The 20,231-nt window shown below is 36.7% G+C and overlaps 2 protein-coding genes across 3 annotated transcripts in view; both read left to right on the forward strand.

Moving 5' to 3' along the window:
• Positions 1 to 11,944, forward strand: part of LOC133173185 (nuclear pore glycoprotein p62-like) — a 25,034-nt gene extending 13,090 nt beyond the window's left edge. Inside the window, exons 4-9 of one of the 2 annotated variants that reach the window (XM_061308136.1) lie at positions 2,643 to 2,928; positions 3,207 to 3,399; positions 3,746 to 3,930; positions 8,489 to 8,600; positions 10,873 to 10,939; positions 11,090 to 11,944. In XM_061308136.1, coding sequence (XP_061164120.1) covers positions 2,643 to 2,928; positions 3,207 to 3,399; positions 3,746 to 3,930; positions 8,489 to 8,600; positions 10,873 to 10,939; positions 11,090 to 11,181 — 935 coding nt within the window. In that variant the 3' untranslated portion in view covers positions 11,182 to 11,944. The remainder of the gene's footprint in view (positions 1 to 2,642; positions 2,929 to 3,206; positions 3,400 to 3,745; positions 3,931 to 8,488; positions 8,601 to 10,872; positions 10,940 to 11,089) is intronic. The other variant, XM_061308137.1, reaches the window with a different exon arrangement.
• A 2,638-nt stretch (positions 11,945 to 14,582) lies between these two features.
• Positions 14,583 to 16,528, forward strand: LOC133172877 (phosphonoacetaldehyde hydrolase-like). The gene is made up of 2 exons (XM_061307710.1): positions 14,583 to 14,647; positions 15,427 to 16,528. Exons 1-2 carry the CDS (start codon positions 14,641 to 14,643, stop codon positions 16,263 to 16,265), a joined length of 846 nt encoding a protein of 281 aa, XP_061163694.1. The 5' UTR covers positions 14,583 to 14,640; the 3' UTR covers positions 16,266 to 16,528.
• Positions 16,529 to 20,231: the final 3,703 nt, after the last annotated feature.

A 20,231-nucleotide genomic window follows, 5' to 3' on the forward strand; every position in this document is an offset into this window, starting at 1 on the left:
TTAATACATACCGGTAATTTAATATTATAGCTGTAAAGTACGGGGAATTAATTGTGACGTCATAATGGAACAGTTCAGCCATGCAACAGTTCATTCTGTGACCGGGTAAACAGTTTTGACTGTTTCATGATTTGCAAAAACATTAAAAAGAATCAGAAAACAGTTCAAAATGCCTAATTACAATTTATATAGTAGGTTAGGTAATAATTGAAATTGACACCCCTCGGAAAACCATTGTCAACTTCCGCTGACGCGTCGGTTGACAATGGTTTTCCTTGGGGTGTCAATTTCAACTGTTACCCTCAAAAACGTGCACTATTTATATATTATCATACACATGGACAATAAACTGGTTTCTAGGGAAATTTCTTTAGCCATGTTTCCATAGTAACCATGACCCAAAACTTTTTTATTTTGTACACATGGTTTATAGCGCAAGAGAATCTGTGTGGTGAAAATCATAAATTTCTGAGAACCTTTGTGATTCACCTTCAAACCTACTTTGCCTGATTCTAACAGAGACTTGAACTTAATACAAGTGTAACAATCCTTAATACGTCTCTAACAGTCCTTAATAACTGGACTGGAGAACTATCTGTAAAATCAGCTATAAAATCATGGACTTTTGGGGAAAACCTTGCATTACATTTTTAGCTCACCTCAACGAAGTTGGGGGAGCTTATGTAATACCCTCGGCGTCAGTGTCCCAGGTTATAGTTTTTGGAGCAGATTTTTCTTCAAGTACTTCTATGCCCTATATCAATCAGAGATGCATGGAGGATGCTTCTAGTGTGTTTTATTGTACCAGTCAAGGTTTCAGATGCTGCAATTTCAGCTGAAGAATGACCAGGTTAATGTTTTTGGAGCAGGTTAAAGTTTTTGGAGCAGATCTCATTTCCAAGTAACTATAAGTCCTATGTTGACCAAACTTGTATGGATGATACATCTAAGGATGGACAATATCAGGCTTGCTTCGGATGCTGGATCTGACCCACATTTTCCATATGAGTGACCATGTTAAAGTTTTTGGAGCAGATCTCATTTCCGAGTAACTATAAGTCCTATATTGACCAAACATGCATGGATGATACATCTAAGGATGCACACTACTGAACTTGCTTCAGATGCTGGATCTGACCTACATTTTCTAGATGAGTGACCAGGTTAAAGTTTTTGGAACAGATCTCATTTTTGAGTTACTATAAGTCCTATGTTGACCAAACTTGTATGAATGATACAACTAAGGATGTCCACTACTGGACTTGCTTTGGATGCTGGATCTTACTTACATTTTCAGGATGAGTGAGTTAAGTTTTTGGAGCAGATCTCATTTCCAGGTAACTTTCAGCCCTATGTTGACCAAACTTTACTCGCAAGAATGATACATATAAGGAAGCACACTACTAGACTTGCTTTAGATGCTGGATCTGACCTACATTTTCAAAATGAGTGACCAGGTTAAAGTTTTTGGAGCAGATCTCTTTTTCAATTAACTATAAGCGCTATGTTGACCAAACTTGCATGGATGATACAACTAAGGATGCCCACTACTGGACTTGCTTCAGATGCTGGATCTGACCTACCGTACATTTTCCGGATGAGTGACCAGGTTAAAGTTTTTGGAGCAGATTTCATTTCCGAGTAACTAAAGGGCTGAGGCCCTATGCTATATTGACCGAACTTGCATGGATGATACATCTAAGGATGCACACTACTAGACTTGCTTCGGATGCTGGATCTTACCTACATTCTGCGGGTGAGTGATTAAGTTAAAGTTTTTGGAGCAGGTCCATTTCCAAGAAGCTATAAGGCCTATCTGAACCAAACTTGCATGGATGATGCATCAAGGGACGAACACTTTCAAACTTGCTTCGGATGCTGGATTTAACCTACATTTTCTGGATGAGTGACTAGTTTAAAGTTTTTAGATAAGTCCATTCTCAAGTAACTGCATGCCCAATCAGACCAAAATTGCATAAATATTGCATCTAGGGATGCACACTCCCAAGATTATTAGTTTAGTGTGGGACTTTGCCTTACTTAAAGACAACATTGGTTGAGGTGAGCTCTGTAATCTCTGATTACCTATGTTTATATTTATTCATTCACTTTTCTTGTTTTGCTAATGTATAACAGTATTCTTAGCTAATCAGTAATCACCTACTCATCTTACTCAAAAATGCCACTTGGTTAGGGAGTTTGATGCAGGTTTTGATTGTTATGAGTTCTGGGATACTTTTGCCACTGTTAAACATAAAATTAAGCAATCCACTGTTTGTTACCATATTGAATGAAAGAGAATTTGTACAACCCTCTGTAGGTATTTGTATTAGGATGTCAGAATGAGTATGACTAATGAATTGAATTGGTGGTTTTAAATTACCGTTGATAAAATTTTCGATGATTTTTTTCAAATATTAAAATTTACACTTATTGTGTACATATTCAAGGGGAAACTGCAGAATATGAATTTTTATAATATTACAGCTTGGATATATACAATTTTGTTATATAGTAACAACAGAGAAACACTTAAACATCCCTATTTTATATATTAAATAATGAGTGTGCACATTCTACAATGTATGTGTTTTATGTATATGATACACTGTACATGTACTTGTGTGTTTACATATTTACAGCAACAGCTACTTTCAACTTAACAGGACAAACAGCAGCCACTAAGCCACTTGGAATATCAGTGGGTACTACCCAGGGAACTGCTCCAGGCCTAACTTTGGGGGCTGCTAATACCACCACCTCCACTGGATTATCCCTTGGAACAGCCACATCTGCAAGTGGTTTCCAGTTTGGTGGTGCCAAAACAACAACAGCTGCACCAACTTTAGGGGGCTTAATTGCTGGCACCACTACTGCTGCCACAAAACCACAAACCACCACTCTTTCCTTTCCAGTGGCAGCTGCCAGGTACTCCACACTACAATATTAGATTTCCTGAATTATGGCAAGAATTTTGTTTCTAAGTTATTTCCATAATGTGACATCAGTGATTAGATTAAGAATCATTACGTTTTAATCTGTAAGGATACTGAAATGAAGAGCAAAATTCCCCCATTTAAACATTTTAGCCAGAGTATCTACAGTATACACTGATTTTTTAAAGATGACCATAAAAGAAAAATTTAAACGTTTAAATCCTATAAAGTTTTGGGTTAAAAACAATATTTTGGTAAATAAATTTTTAGCACTGCAGCCACAAGTTCAGCTGCCAGCACAATTGCGACAGCCGTCGTCCCTGAGACCAAGATGTCGTATCAACAACTGGAGGAGAGTATTAACAAGTGGATGTCAGAGCTAGAGAAGCAGGAACAGGACTTCTTAGAACTGGCCACTCAGGTGAATGCCTGGGACCGATTACTGGTGGAAAATGGAGAGAAAGTAAGAAAGACAACTCCGGAGAATCCAATTGGTCAAAGCTTTATACTAAAAAACAAGTATTTTTATTTTTGATTATTTTCAGCTCTACTTGTCAAAGATCCAAAGAGCTTAATAAATGTTGGTAGAAATCAATGTCCAATGTAGCAAAAATTTTCAAAATGCTACATGAACTTCTGCCAAAGATTGATCTTGCCAAATCTTAGAAGACGTCAAGTACCTCACTTTTAAATTTCAATGAATGGTGTTGCGTTTGTTACTATTTTTGAAAGTGTCCTAGTCAGTACAAATCTAGACAGCATTTATTTTTCCTCAGTGTGCTAAATTTTAAGTGTATCTGACATTACAGATAACAACACTTAACAGTGACATGGAACGAGTGAAGGTAGACCAGCAGAAACTGGATCACGAGCTCGACTTCATTCACTCACAACAGCGGGAGTTAGAGGAATTACTGGTCCCTCTCGAGAAGACCGTAGAACAACAGCCAAATATTAACATTCAGCAACACTCTGCTCTGGAGAGGGAAAACACGTAGGTTTGTCAAAGGAGGCATCTGTATGAAGAGAGCTGACTCTATTTCACACAGAGTTCAACGTCTTCAGAATTTTTTTCCAATCTGTTTTATTACATCACCTCATCAGAAGTTCAAATGAACTTATACTATTCTCCTGGCATTTATGTTAGCATCAGTGTCGGCATTGGCATCCCAGTTGAAGTTTTAGTAATAGGTTTTATAAGTAACTTTAGGCCCTACTTGAATGGATCATGCATCCTGGAATGTACACTACCTGACTTTCTCCGGATGCAGAATCTGACCTACATTTCCTGGATGAGAGCAAATTTAAGTTTTTGGAGCAAGTAAAAGTTTTATGAGCAGATTTCATTCCAAATCAAATATAAACCTTATGGAGACTAAACTTGCAAGGATGATGCACATTACCAGACCAAGTTTTTGGAGCAGATCTCATTTCCGAGTAACTTTATGCCCTATGTTGACCAAACTTGCAAGGATGACACATCTAAGGAAGCACACTACTGGACTTGCTTCAAATGCTGGATCTGACCTACATTTTCCAAATAAGTGATGATAAGGTTAAAGTTTTGGAGCAGGCTCCTTCCCAAGTATCTGTAAGCCACCCTACCTGAATCAAACTTGCATTATCATGCATGGATGATGCATCTAGAAGTGCACACTTCCAGACTGGGTGTAGATGTTGGATCTGATCTACATTTTCTGGATGAGTGACCAGGTTAAAGTTTTTTGGAGCAGCTTCATCCCCAAGTAACTTTATTCCCAACGGTGACTTAACTTGCATTGATGATGAATTTAGGGAAGATTGCTACCAGATGGGCTTCAGATACTGGATCTGACCTACATTTTCAGGATGAGTGAACAGGTTAAAAGTTTTGTAGCAGGTTCATTTCCAAATAACTGTAAGCCTTACCTGGACCGAAGTTGCATGGATTATTGATTATCCATTTAAGGATGCACACTATCAGACTTGCTTCAGATACTGGATAGATTGACCCATATTTTTTGGATGAGTAATAGGTTAAATCTCTATGTAGACCAAACTTGCATGGATGATGCTTTAGGAATTCACACTATAAGACTTGCTTGGATGATGGTTCTTACCTACATTTTCTGGACACCTGAACAGGTGAAAAATTTTACAATAAGTTCATTCCCAAGTAATTGTTAACCCTTCTTAGTTGAACTGCTTTGAGGGATGCACTTTACCACACTTGCTTCAGATGCTGGTTCTGACCTACATTCTCTAGATGAGACAACAAGCTAGTTTTTGGAGTAGTTTCATTTGCAAATAACTGTAAGCCTTACCTGGACCAACTTGCATAGAGGATGCATCCTGGGATACACACTACCACACTTCCTTCAGTTGCTGGGTTCATTTTCAAGTAACTTTAAGCCCTATATGTGGTGATAAGATGCATCTAGCAATGCACACTACAGACTTGCTTCGGATGATGGATCTGACCTTCATTTTCCAGGTGAATGAACAGGTTTATTTTTAGAGCTGGTCCATTCCCAAGTATCTATAAGCCCTATGGTGATTGAATCTGCATAGATGATGCTTTGTTGCTAGGTATGAACACTTCAAACATGGTTTGGAAGCTGTATCTGACCTACATTTGCAGTGTGAGTGAACAATTAAAAGTTTTGAAGCAGCTTGTTCATTTTCAAGTATGTATAGATCCTACATGGTCCAAACTTGTTTTGATGTTGTATTTAGGGATGCACACTACTAGAACATTTGTTTGGTGTGAGACTTTGCTTTACTTATAGATAACGTCCTTCAAGGTGAGCTTTGTCATCTTTGATTAACTATGTTTTAATATGATAAAGTTATTGGATGTTTTGGATTCCATCAGGGACAGATTTATATTGTTTCAGAAACTCATTTTGTTTCACTTGAAATTTTCCCTTTTTTAGGTCACCTGAGTCACTCAGGTGACCTATTGCTATCCGTTTTCGTCCATCGGCATGCGTCGTCTGTCTTGCGTTAACTTTTGAACATTTTTAACTTCTTCTCCAGAACCGCTTAACCAATTTCAACCAAATTTGGTATATAGCATCTATGGGTGAAGGGGAACAAAAATTGTGAATTTCATGGTCCCTGCCCCCCTGGGGCCTGAGGGGTGGGGCTAAAACCACCAAAATTAATGCAATCTTTAAAAAACTTCTTTACTCCTGGACATCAAGCAGTCAAACTGTTGGCATGATTGTAATAAGCATTGAACCCTCTACCAAAATTGTGAAATTCATGGCCCCAGGGTCAGGGGTTCTGGTGTTAGGGCGGTGCTCTATTTATTATATAGTGAAAATACATTTATTCTTTGAAAATCTTCTTTTCTGCTCCTGGGCATTAAATAAAGTAACTAAGTACATAGTTATGATGAGCAAGAGTGCCACTTCCAAAATTGTGAAATTCATGGCCCCAGGGTCAGGGGTTCTGGTGTTAGGGCGGGGCTCTATTGACTATATAGTGAAAATGCATTAATTCTTTGAAAATCTTCTTCTCTGCTCCTGGGTATCAAATAAACAAATTAAGTACATAGTTATGAAGGGCAAGAGTGCCACTTCCAAAATTGTGAATTTCATGGCCCCAGGGTCAGGGGTTCTGGTGTTATGGCGGTGCTCTATTAATTATATAGTGAAAATGCATTAATTCTTTGAAAATCTTCTTCTCTGTTTCTGGGTATTAAATAAACTAACCAAGTATATAGTTATGATGAGCAAGTGTGCCTCTTCCAAAATTGTGAATTTCATGGCCCCAGGGTCAGGAGTTCTGGTGTAAGGGTGTGACTCTATTGATTGTATACTGAAAATGCATTAATTCTTTGAAAATCTTCTTCTCTGCTCCTGGGTATCAAATAAACAAATTAAGTACATAGTTATGATGAGCAAGAGTGCCTCTTCCAAAATTGTGAAATTCATGGCCCCAGGGTCAGGGGTTCTGGTGTTAGGGCGGGGCTCTATTGACTATATAGTGAAAATGCATTAATTCTTTGAAAATCTTCTTCTCTGCTCCTGGGTATTAAATTAAGTAACTAAGTACAAAGTTATGATGAGCAAGAGTGCCTCTTCCAAAATTGTGAATTTCATGGCCCCTGGGTCAGCGGTTCTGGTGTTAGGGCGGTGCTCTATTTATTATATAGTGAAAATACATTAATTCTTTGAAAATCTTCTTTTCTGCTCCTGGGCATTAAATTAAGTAACTAAGTACAAAGTTATGATGAGCAAGTGTGCCTCTTCCAAAATTGTGAATTTCATGGCCCCTGGAACAGGGGTTCTGGTGTTAGGGTGGGGCTCTATTGATTATATAGTGAAAATACATTAATTCTTTGAAAATCTTCTTTTCTGCTCCTTGGTGTTAAATAAACTAACTAAGAACATAGATATGATGAGCATGGCTGCCTTTTCAGAAATTGTGAATTTCATGGCCCCAGGGTCAGGGATTCAGGTGTTAGAGTGGGGCTCTATTGATTATTTGCATTAATTCTTTGAAAATCTTCTTCTCTGTTCCTGGGCATGAAATAAACTAACTTAGTGCAAAGTTATGATGAGCATGGTTGCCTCTTCCAAAATTGTGAATTTCATGGCCCCTGGGTCGGGGTGTTGGTGTCAGGTTGGGGCTCAATTGATATATATAGTGAAAATGCATTATTTCTTTTAAAATCTTCTCTCTCCTGGATATTAAATGAACTAAGTACATAGTTATGATGAGCATGGTTGCCTCCTCAGAAATTGTGAATTTCGTGGCCCCTGGGTGAAGGGTTCTGCTGTTAGGGTGGGGCTCTATTGATTATATATGGAAAATGCATAAATTCTTTCAAAATCTTCTTCTCTGCTCCTGGGTGTTATTCAAATAGAGAAAGTGCATGGTTATGATAAGGAAGAATGCCTCTTCCAAAATTGTGAAAATCATGGCCCCTGGGTCAGGGTTCTGGTGAAAGGGGGGGGGGGGGGGCTCTATTGATTTTATAGTGAAAATGCATAATTTCTTTCAAAATATTTTTTTTACTACTAGTAATAAAGCAAAGTTCTTCTTCCAGAATTGTGAGTTCATGGCTCCTGGGTAAGATGTTCTGGTGTAAGGACGGGGGGGGGGGGGGGGGGGGGGGGGGCTTTATTTATTTAATTATATAGTGAACATGCATTTCTTTGAAAATCTTCTATGCTTCTGGGCATATTCGAGGCAAACAGAGTAAAAGTTTTAGTATGCAAGGGTATTTTTATCAGAGACCAATGTGAGAAGTAGTAATTTGGGATTAAAAATAGACATTTTGTTAATAGTCTGCTTGGTAATAGTGTTAAATGGGGGACAGATAGATGCTATACCAATTATTCTGTTGATGCTTATCATACTATTTTTCTTGCTTTTGGGCAACATTTAAAGCTTCATTTATCAGTTTATGGATCCTCTAAATTGTTGTATTGTACTCAGGTGACCATTAAGGCCATTGGGCCTCTTGTTTTTTTTTTTTTTTTTCAACTGATACAAATGAAATTTTATGTGACAATTTTTTATTTATAGATATCAGTAAGCAATTCTTTATTTTAATATAGATATCAGTTAGCAGAGAACATTGATGCACAGCTGAAAAGGATGCTATCAGATTTAAAAGAAATCATCGATCATCTGAATTCCTCTAATACTAACCAGGATCAAAATGACCCGGTAAGTCCTAATTATTGTACTAATCAGGATCAGCACTAACCAGGATCAAAATGTGCTGGCAAGTCCTAATTATTGTACTTATCAGGATCAGTACTTACCAGGATCAGACACGGTAAGTCCTAATCATTGTACTAATAAGGATCAGTACTTACCAAGATCAGAATTACTCAGTAAGTCCTAATTATCATACTTACCAGGATCAGACCCGGAAAGTCCTAATTATTGTACTTACCAGGATCGAAATGACCTCGTAAGTCCTAATTATCATACTTGACAGGATCAAAATGACCTCGTAAGTCCTAATTATCATACTTGACAGGATCAATATGACCCGGTAAGTCCAAATTATCGTACTAGACAGGATCAATATGACCCAGCAAGTCATAATTATTGTACTAACCAGGATCAGTACTAACCAGGATCAAAATGATCTGGTAAGTTCTAATTATTGTACTAATCAGGATCAGCACTAACCAGGATCAGTACTAACCAGGATCAAAATGTCCTGGTAAGTCCTAATTATTGTACTAACCAGGATCAGTACTAACCAGGATCAGAATGGCCTGGTAAGTCCTAATTATTGTACTAACCAGGATCAGACCCTGTAAGTCTAATCATTGTACTAATAAGGATCAGTGCTAACCAGGATCAGAATGACCCGGTAAGTCCTAATTATGGTACTAACCAGGATCAGTACTAATCAGGATCAGAATGGCCTGGTAAGTCCTAATTATTGTACTAACCAGGATCAGTACTAACCAGGATCAGAATGACCCGGTAAGTCCTAATTATTGTACTAACCAGGATCAATACTAACCAGGATCAGAGTGACCCAGTAAGTCCTAATTATTGTACTAATCAGGATCAGTACTAACCAGGATCAGAATGACCCGGTAAGTCCTAATTATTGTACTAACCAGGATCAGTACTAAACAGGATCAGAATGACCCGGTAAGTCCTAATTATTGTACTAACCAGGATCAGTACTAAACAGGATCAGAATGACCCGGTAAGTCCTAATTATTGTACTAACCAGGATCAGTACTAACCAGGATCAAAGTGACCTGGTAAGTCCTAATTATTGTACTAACCAGGATCAGTACTAATCAGGATCAAAATGACCTGGTAAGTCCTAATTATTATACTAACCAGGATCAGTACTAATCAGGATCAAAATGACCTGGTAAGTCCTAATTATTGTACTAACCAGGATCAGTACTAATCAGGATCAAAATGACCTGGTAAGTCCTAATTATTGTACTAACCAGGATCAGTACTAATCAGGATCAAAATGACCTGGTAAGTCCTAATTATTGTACTAACCAGGATCAGTACTAACCAGGATCAGTACTAACCAGGATCAGTACTAATCAGGATCAGTACTAACCAGGATCATTACTAACCAGGATCAGTACTACTCAGGATCAGTACTAACCAAGATCAGTACTAACCAGGATCAGTACTAATCAGGATCAGTACTAATCAGGATCAGTACTAACCAGGATCAGTACTAACCAGGATCAGTACTTACCAGGATCAGTACTTACCAGGATCAGAATGACCTGGTAAGTCCTAATTATGGTACTAACCAGGATCAGTACTAACCAGGATCAGAATGACCTGGTAAGTCCTAATTATGGTACTAACCAGGATCAGTACTAACTAGGATTGCTCAGGATCTCCCAGGATTGCTCCCTCTTTGTTTATCAAATTGTTGCTTGTTAAAGGAGTGACAAATACTCGTAGATACATAAGAAATAAATGAAAGGTCTAATTTAATTCCATTAAAAATGGTTAATAATGTACAATGCACAGTGCACATTGGACAAAAACAGATTGAATAGGTTGTCTAGGTGACTCAGCTGACATAATAACAAATTCACAAGTGGTTATTCTTTTAAAAAAACTGGAGTATTTGGCTTTAAGATATGAATTGATACTTTTTCATAATAAAAATTTGATTGCAAAAATGTACCTGAAGTCAGTCTTCTAGCTGCCCCTCATTGTCATGAAAATATTGAGAGAAAAATATTGTAAATTCTTCAGCAGGCCAAAATGGGTACCTGAACAAATATCTCTTCTAATTAAATATGTGTTTTAAATTTCAAAAGTTTTGATTTCAAAAAAAGAAGATATGAATGAAAACATTTTTATGGAATATTATTTCTAATTTTTGTAATCCATATATATTATTGAATTGTTTCTTCTTGTCATTTAATGCTCCCCATCTTTGTTCAGTAGTTCATGTACATGTAACTTTTGTATTTCACAGATTCAGCAAATAACTAAAATTTTAAATTCTCACATGGACTCACTTCAGTGGATTGACCAGAACACAAGTAAGATGATGCTACAGTTTTACATTAAAAATTATGTAATTTGCAGTTCATAGGCATTGTGTTATACAGATGTATTATGATTAGCCATTGCTGTGTTAGAATTAAGTTTTTATGTTAAAATGTTGATGGTCACAATTTCTAATGCTTCAGCATTACTGGGAAGGAAAGTGGAGGAAATTTCAAAACAGATGGAAATTCAGCGGAGGGAACAAGAGAGGAATTTCCGACTTGTTTATAACTGATGTTTGTTTATGAATTGCTGTACAAATTCTGTTAGGGAGGTTCACAGAACAGCTCTCAAGACAAGTCACCTAGAGGAAAGGATGGAACGAGTGTGAATATTCACTGTGGACACATGAATTCCATCATATTAATAATTCATGTATTTAAGTGTTGCAACTTTGTTATTAATGAAAAATTAAGTTCTGTGAAGGAAAACACAAACTAATGACGATGATAATTTCCAAAGAAGGTACTTTTAAACTGATATTGACCAAAAAGAGAAAACATTCTCCATAGCAGTTATGTAAGACATTGTAACAATAGCAGACATTGGGAAGTTTAATAATTCAGTGGAGACAATGTCAATATATGGGCAAACTGAAAGAGACGAAGATCAATTTTTAGTTACTTTTTCTTACAAGAAGTTGTGCATGTTGTGTTTTCTAATCATCCCTATGGATTGTTAGTATCACTCTATTTCAAACTTTCAAGTTTATACTGCATTTGTATGTTACAAATGATTTTTTTTTTAAATATTGTATTAGAATTTAGAATGTAAGTGCATTAACTTCATATTTAGACAGCATCAGGCAATGACATCATTTAAAGGATGTGATTTATGGGCCGTCTAAGATTTTGTGTAAGAATTATTCATGAATTAGTTTTGTTTAAAGCAACATCACAAGCTGATCATTGCAGTACAATTAAATTTAATTTGTCATGTGTACAATAATTTACATTAGGTATCGTTACACAGTGGTTTAATAAAACAGGTACCTATTATGAGAGGTCATTTTAAATTCCTTAGGAGGTCATTTGTCCTCCATCAGCCTTTAATCAGTGTTTCAGTCCCACTGGCGGATTTTTTTACCGTAAAATTTTCAAAGATTTAGTTACACATATAAAAACTTGAGGTACTGTGTGCACTGAGCTCACAAAATGATACCCCGCCTCCAATATAGTTATTATGACAAAGTCCATGTTTTGCTATGAGAGACCTGAAATAAGTGTCAGATTAAAAGAAAAATAGGAGGTGCACAATGGCACTATGTAATAAAGATTCTGTAAAAGTATCATTAAATTTATTCAGTGGTATAGGATAAGTTACGGATAAGAGATGGGTACCCCACAATATTATAGAAAGTATGTTTTGCTATTTGAAACCCAAAATATATGTCCGATCAAAAAATAAGATAGGAGGTCACAATGGCACAATGTAACAAAGATTCTGTGAAAGTTTCATTAAATTTTATTCAGTAGTGTAAGAGAAGCTGAGGATAAGAGATGGGTACCCCGAAGCGTAACGGGCGGATGGATGGACAGACGGACGGACATCTCCATCACTATACATCCCTGCTTTTCAAGCAGGGGGTATAATAAAGGGGAAATTTGTCATTATATTAAAATGTTTATTCGTTGAATACAACATGAAAAATTTATAGATTTGAAACTCTTGCAAAAAGACAAGTGGATTATACATGTACGTGATATTAAGCAATCAAAATGGCTTCCTTAGTCTTTGATTTCCAAAATGCAGATCTGCATCGGCTATGTCTTCATACCAAAAAATTCTAAAGGCATTTTACTACTGATATCGTTACTTTATTTATCTCAGAAAATCGTAGAAAGGCCTTTATAAATAACCTTACAAAATGAAGAAGTATAGTTTTGTTTACATGGTTGATTGACAAGAAATTAACACACTTCATTTTCCGAGGTTGATGACGGCAATGACAAGAATTTCTGAGACAAGTAAAGGGAGGAAATTCGTAACGAAATGTTTTAAGAATTTGTGTAAAATACTTCAGTAGACTGTTTTAGAAAACAAGAGGAAAAGTCCTAAAGTTGAGCATGGGTCTATGCGCAGTATAGCAAGTTTTCTTTTGAATGTGTACATGTAGCTCTTAGGTTCGTCAACAAATTTCTTCCATTTTATGTACAGCAAGTCTTTTTGACTCAAACATGTTTTTAGACATGTAATTTTCTGCTAAAATGCAAATCTTATATCTATTGACTTTTACAAAAAAACATAGATGAGGCAAGAAGCCTAATCTCCAGACACGATGACGTGGTGGAAAGGGGTGGGGGGAATCGCTAAGATCCAAGAGATATAAGCAAAGGGGATCAAATCACAACTCGATGTGAGCAAATATAGTATAAAGCTTCCAAAAAAATCTGATGATGAAAAATTTTACATAGTTTAATTATTTGATACGAATATATTTGGGATGGTGGATATGGAAGATTATTATAATGTTACCCTTAAGTTTATAAGGTTTTACCCTTAAAATTCTATAGAGAATCGTAGAGAGCTCTCAAGAATTCAGGAGCTTGCGGATATTTCTTGCACGCGAATAAATGTTGGTTTACAGTACTCTGCACACATCACTGAGCACGGACGGGCTAACAAATCTGGTGATTTGGATTTGCTTTCATGCATTTTCTCCAAATTTTCTAGATTATAGTTTAAACATTTTTTCGTTAATACTGAACAAAATTTCTACTTTACTCAAGTATTAACAATAAAGTTTACTTCTTAAAAGTGCAAGGATGCTTGTCAAACGCGTCCCGAAATTCGTAGTTTCAATATTTTCCTGATAAAAGGAAGTTTCTAAACAATTTTTTTTTATTTTTCAACGTGAAATGCTCGAACAACATAAAATTCATAATATTCTATTGAAAAGTTTAGAAATTCTTATGTTCAAATCTGTGTCGAAGACCCTTTATATCAGACCCCTGCCTCTGAAAATAATTTGACGCGGGGGTTTTGGGGGGGGGGGGGCACTTTTATCTGACTATAGTGTATTTTGCTGTAGTAAATTTTCATTTAAGTGTCCTCTTCCATTTTTTGTTGCTGTAAATAAGGTCGAGCACTGGCAAATTCCAGGGTTTGGACAGTAAAAGAGACTTTTTCTTTTCGGGATGTTGACCCCCCCCCCCCCCGCCCCCCACACACTTTTGGAACCGTTGCTTCGTTTATGCAACTTTTCACGAAATATGACTCAACAATTTATTTAATTTTTTTTAATTCTCCACCAACTATCTAAGCTATAGTAGGTCAGAAACAATCTCATATTTCTATTACATGATACATTGTGAACTGTCTTTTATAAAAAAAAAAATCTTGTCTCTTAATAAAGCAAACACAGTTGTCAATATTTTTTCTGTGAAAAGAGCCACGGGAGCTCAAATTTATTGATCAAGGGAGACAATTTGACTACGTAATAACTGTGAAGTAAATTTAATTATACTGAGAAAATCTTTGCCCTTTATTCTTGTATTTAGATGGGGAAAATGCCATCTTAAGGAGCTATACTTGATAAGCTCACTATGACCACGGATATCATGTTATTGGATTTTTTTCCTGCGTGTCGATGAGGAGCGCCCTTGACATACCGTAAATGTTGGTCACCTGTTTGTTTACCATAAGATAGCTGAAGTGCTCGGATTGATTAAACTGGTGCAAAATCGCTTTGAAAATGTCAGGTAAGTAAGGCATATTAATTTTAAGAATTGAGTGTGCTATAATTTGATTTATGAATTGCATGAGAATATGAAAGAACGTCATTGATGTTAAAATCTCGATCAATAATAGTATACTGAAGCGTGCTTCAGTGAAATGTCGAAATCTCACTAGTGCAAAACTGATGCTTGAAAAAGATTTGCAGCTTAGTATGAATGTACACGTTTCTCGAGGAGTTGATCCAATTTACCAAAATTTACATCGTCAGTGGTCCACTACAACAATGTTTCTTGGGAATCAAAATAGTTCGTTTTTAGCATTACGTTGTAAATGTATTTTTCCTCTGCTTGTTGACAATGGTGTCGTTGTCCGAAATCCGCAAACAAAGTATGCTAAACTGTGTTTAATTTATTCAAAATTATACACCACATTTTGGCGTTTATGAAGTACACTGCCAGTGCCAGTAAGTGTATGTTGCTCAGCGAGTCGGTGAAATCGACGGCATCATTCATCCACCATGTTTCTTGTCTTTCAGTTTTTACTAACATCAGAACCAATGTTAATAAAATTACAAATGAGATCTTGCAAGTTAATCATATATTTTACTAGGTATTACATGCTTTAAGTGTCAGACTGTTCAGAAGGTTTAATTCTTCTATGGAAGATATTTTCAGATCCAACCTTTATTATGCAAATTATTTTTATGAAATTATTTTTAAAATCTTAAGGATTTTATAAAATGACAATTTACTGAGTATTTCCTAGAACAAAGGGGTTTCATAATTGGTTTCTGTCTTTTCAGGAAGATATCGTTTTATGCGGTCCTATGTGGGTCCGGTGAGGGGAGTAATTTTAGACTGGAGCGGAACCACCGCCGATAAGTATGTCCTGGCCCCAGCTGTGGTGTTCTGTGACGTGTTTCAGAAGCACAAAGTTCCGATATCAATGCAAGAAGCAAGGAAGCCAATGGGATTGCGTAAGGACCTTCACATCAAGGCTATTACTGAAGATCCAGATGTTAGAGAAAGATGGACCAAAGTTTATGGGAAGGAACCGGACCAAAGAGATGTAGACAATATGTTCAAAGATTTTGTGCCGATGCAACTGAGTTGTCTTCGTAGGTATACCGATCTCATTCCCGGAACGACAGAGGCGGTTAACATCTTGAAGAAGGAGTTCGGTTGTAAAATTGGCAGCACTACCGGGTTTTTACGCTCAATGGTGGACGTACTTGTGGAAGATGCTAACAAGCAAGGATATTACCCGGATGTTACTGTTGCCGGCGATGAAGTTGCGCATGGCGCCAGGCCAAAGCCTTTCATGGTTTACAAGAACATGGATCTTTTGGACGTCCATCCCATTCAGTCTGTTGTTAAGGTAGATGATACGATTTCTGGCGTTGGAGAGGCGCTTGAAGCAGGTTGTTGGGGAGTGGGTGTGGCTAAATACAGCAATTATATGGGAATAGACAGTTTTGAAGACGCCGAAAAACTTACCAAAGAGGAGGAGAAAATTCGTTGTGAAAAAAGTAGCGAAATGCTTCGGGAAACAGGTGCTCATTATGTCATAGACAGTATCAAAGAGCTTCCTGAAGTAGTTGAAGACATTAACAGAAGGTTGGCACGAGGAGAAAAACCATAAAGGAATTTGAAATGCCTTTGAAATATCTAGATCGGTCGATTTATTGTACAAAAATACGATACTAAATACATGAGATATTAATACATGTATTTGTCAGATATAGTAACTTAGTGTTGCAATGAATTTTTAAACATCGAAACGTGTAAACTCGGAAAAGTTTTCCATGGTGTATAGATCCGTCTGCACATGGCGCACATGATCTGCAGTTACCGTATGTTCCATTTGAAACAGTATATGAAAATAAATATTGTTTTTCATTGTCATTTTCGTTGACTTGTAATCTAGGTGTCTTAAAAAATGTAAACAACACTTGTTACAATCAGAGATAAAACATTGCTAATTCTTCCAGCGGTATCGATAACAACCAACCCTTCCGTTCTTACAGAAAAAAGAAAACGTTAGTTTTAGCTCACCTGAGCCTAAGGCTCAAGTGAGCTTTTCTGGTTGAAGGGTGTCCGGCATCTGTAAACTTCTCATATACATGTAATTCAAATTCTTCGCATGAAAACCACTTGGCCAAATAAACCAAATTTGCCACAAGCATCCTGGCTGAACAGGGATTCAAGTTTGTTCAAATGAAGAGCCACGCCCTCTTTCATTGGGATATAATACAGAATTAGAGGAAATTTAGTGGCATCTTTAAAATACCTTCTTCTCAAGTACCATAGTGCCAGAAAAGATTGATTGTTTTTATTGTCCCTTTCGAAAATTTTCACACATATTGAGACGCCATGTGCAAAGTGCAAGGCTTGCCGGTGGAGGGATCTTTTTCGTGACAACCCTTACTGGGACACGGGATCTCGGTTTATACGGTTCATCCGAAGGACCGGTCTCCTTGTTCCGCAGAGGGGTTCAAACCCGCGACGTAAGGATCAACTCTTTACTCTGCGACTCTAGAGCAACCGCTTTAACCACTGCGCCACGCTGACGACACCAGAAATGATGAAACTTGTGTGAAAGCTTCATTACATAGTGTAGATTCAAATTTGTTCAAATCATGACCCCCGAGAGTAGGGTAGGCCACAATAGGAATCAAAGTAATACATAGGAAAATTTTGATGCACCAGATGCACATCTCCTGGAAATATCTTTAAAAATCTTTTGCTTTTCAAGAACAGCAAAGCCTTGATTATTCATAATAGTTCAGAAGCATCCTCAGGTAGTTTAGATTCAAGTTTGTTCAAAACATGACCAAGGGGTAGGGTGGGGCCACAACAGGGGATCAAATTTATACATAGAAATATATAGGAAAATTTATTAATAAAGTCAATTTTAAGTGATTTAAAACGTGAAAAGGCGCACAACTTAAAGGTGCTTAGACACAGATTTGAAGTTAATATTTTCTCAAATTTTCTGTATAATTTTATGACTTATATGTTGATATAGCATTGCATAGTAAAATATAATAAAACTCTTATTTCATCTCCAAGTTATTAAAACTTCGAATTGTATGTCCGTGCTCAGTGGTGTGTGCAGAGTTTAACAATTGAACACACCCGGTGAATCGTAAACATAACAACAACAGAGCTCGTGCCCTGTTTACAAAAACAGTTTACGTTTCACGGGTGTGTTCAATTTAATAAACTCTGCACACATCACTGAGCACGGACTGACAATACCTGGCGAGTTGGTTTTGCTTTCGAACATTTCTACTCTTAATTTTCTGGATTATAAATGTAATATTTTTCATTAATACAATCGCTTCTTTTCTTAGATATTAAGGATAAAATTAAAATTTGTTTAAGTGCAAAGATGTGTTAATGAATCGCGTCCCGGAATTCGTAGTTCCAATAATTTGCAGATAAAAAAAGTTTTAATTATATTTTCGTGTGAAATGCTATTGCAATATATAAGTCGTGATATTATATAGAAAATTTGAGAAAATATTAAGTTCAAATCTGTGTCTAAGCACCTTTAACATAGACAATTGATAAAATGCAGTTCCTCATTTGAATTGTCCTTCAGAAATAATTTCTGGAATTTAGTGCCCATGATTAATAAATCAAATTGCACGCACTTCCTTTTTCGATGTAAATTCAAAGCACGGCAAGCTGCGTAGTGACTTGGTAATTAAATTCAAAACACGACAGAGTACCGGTGTTGTAGAGAAGGATTCCCCCCATAGCCAGCTTTCCCCTCGGAACGTGTACTCAAGAGTAAGACTTCCCCTCAAGGGTAAATCTCACACGTGGAGATAGGGAATATCCCGGTACATGTTTCCCTGAAAGTAGTGGATTCAAAAGACTACATATTTGCCCCCCCCCCCCCCCCCCGCTTTCGCGAAAGCGAGGGGACATTTAAAAATCTCATTTGTCTGTTAGTCTTTCCATCTGTCACAAAAACATTAACCTTGGTCATAATTTTTGAATGAGAAGAGATAGGGCTTTCATGTTTTACATGTACTTTACCTGTGACAAGACCTTTCCAAATAATTTATATGCTATGATTTTTGACCCCGTGACCTTTAAGTTTGACCTACTTTTAAAAAAAATTATCTATGCTTATAACTTTTGATCGAGAAAGATAGGGCCTTCATATTTGACAAGTGCATTACCTGCGACAAGATGTTTCCAAGCTATGATTTTTTACTCCATTGACCTTGACCTTCATGTTTGACCTAATTAAAAAAAATTAACTTTGGTGATTACTTTTGAATGACGTAAGATAGGGCGTTCATATTTGACAAGTGCATTACCAGTGTCAAAATGTTTCCGAATGTGCTACGATATTTGACACAGTGACCTTGACCTTCAAGTTTGACGTAATTTTCAAAAATTTTAACATTGCTGATAACTTTTGATTAAGAGAAGATATGGCATTTACATTTGGCAAATCTTTGCCATAACTAATTTATGTCTTTTTGGCTCTTCTGAGCCAAAGACTCAAAGAGCTAATGCTATGGCCATTTGTGCGGTGTGCGTAAACTTTTTGGAAAATGGGCCATATCTCAAGAACCCCTTAGTCAATTTTTTTTCAAATTTGTCACGGAGTATCCTTCGCCTTAGGACTTTCATTTATAGTAAAACTAGGGATGTGTCCCTAAAACAAGGGGAGATAATTAGGGAAATAAAAACAAAAGTAGTGGTTGCTAAAAAATCTTCTCAAGAACCACTGGGCAGATTATCACCAAACTTATATACAAGGATGTGGATATGTTGTAGATTAAAATTTGCACGGGGAATCGCCCTTGGGCAAAGGGCGTGGTCTCAAGGTCACTTCAAAGTTTACGTTTTATTTAATCTTTCATATTTTGCCCACTATAATATCTAGGATCATCAAATCTTGTCAGTTGATGCATATTCGGACCTCATATCATGTTGACTCAAAATCAGGTCACGGTGATCTACTTTTCAAAATTTTGCAGATATTCACTTTCATTTTAGTTTTGATGCATAACTTGGATACCTTGAACCTTTAGTTATGATCATCAAAACTTGTCAGTTTATGCATCATGGGACATTGAAGTATGTCAAACAAAAGGTAGGGCACCGTGACCTACTTTCTGGTTTTATGGCTTATCATTTTCTAAACATTAAAGGTCATTATTTCAGATACTAAGAGGTGTAGAATCACCAATCCTTGTAAGCTGATGCACCTAGGGGCCTTAAAAAAGATTTTTCAAACGTAGGTCACAGTGACCTACTTTTGGACTTTTACAGGTATTCATTTTCAAATTGTTTTAGGGGAAAATTTTGGACACTTTGAAGCATAGGATCATCAAAGTTAGTCAGTTGATGCATCTTGAGTCCTCGGATTGTGTCAACCAAAAAGTAGGTCACCTTGACCTACTTTTGCAATTTCATGGCTTAATTAAAATATTTCATACACTAATTGGCTTAGAATCATCAAACTTTGTCAGTTGATGCATCTTGAGTCCTCAGAGTGTATCGACCAAAAAGTAGGTCACCGTGACCTACTTTTGCAACTTCAAGGCTAAATTCAAATATTTTAAATATTAATTGGCTT

This window comes from Saccostrea echinata, unplaced genomic scaffold (genome assembly GCF_033153115.1).
Source record: "Saccostrea echinata isolate AGI-Se365-2 ecotype Australia unplaced genomic scaffold, CSIRO_AGI_Sech_v1 ptg000056l, whole genome shotgun sequence".
In the NCBI taxonomy this organism is placed as follows: domain Eukaryota; kingdom Metazoa; phylum Mollusca; class Bivalvia; order Ostreida; family Ostreidae; genus Saccostrea; species Saccostrea echinata.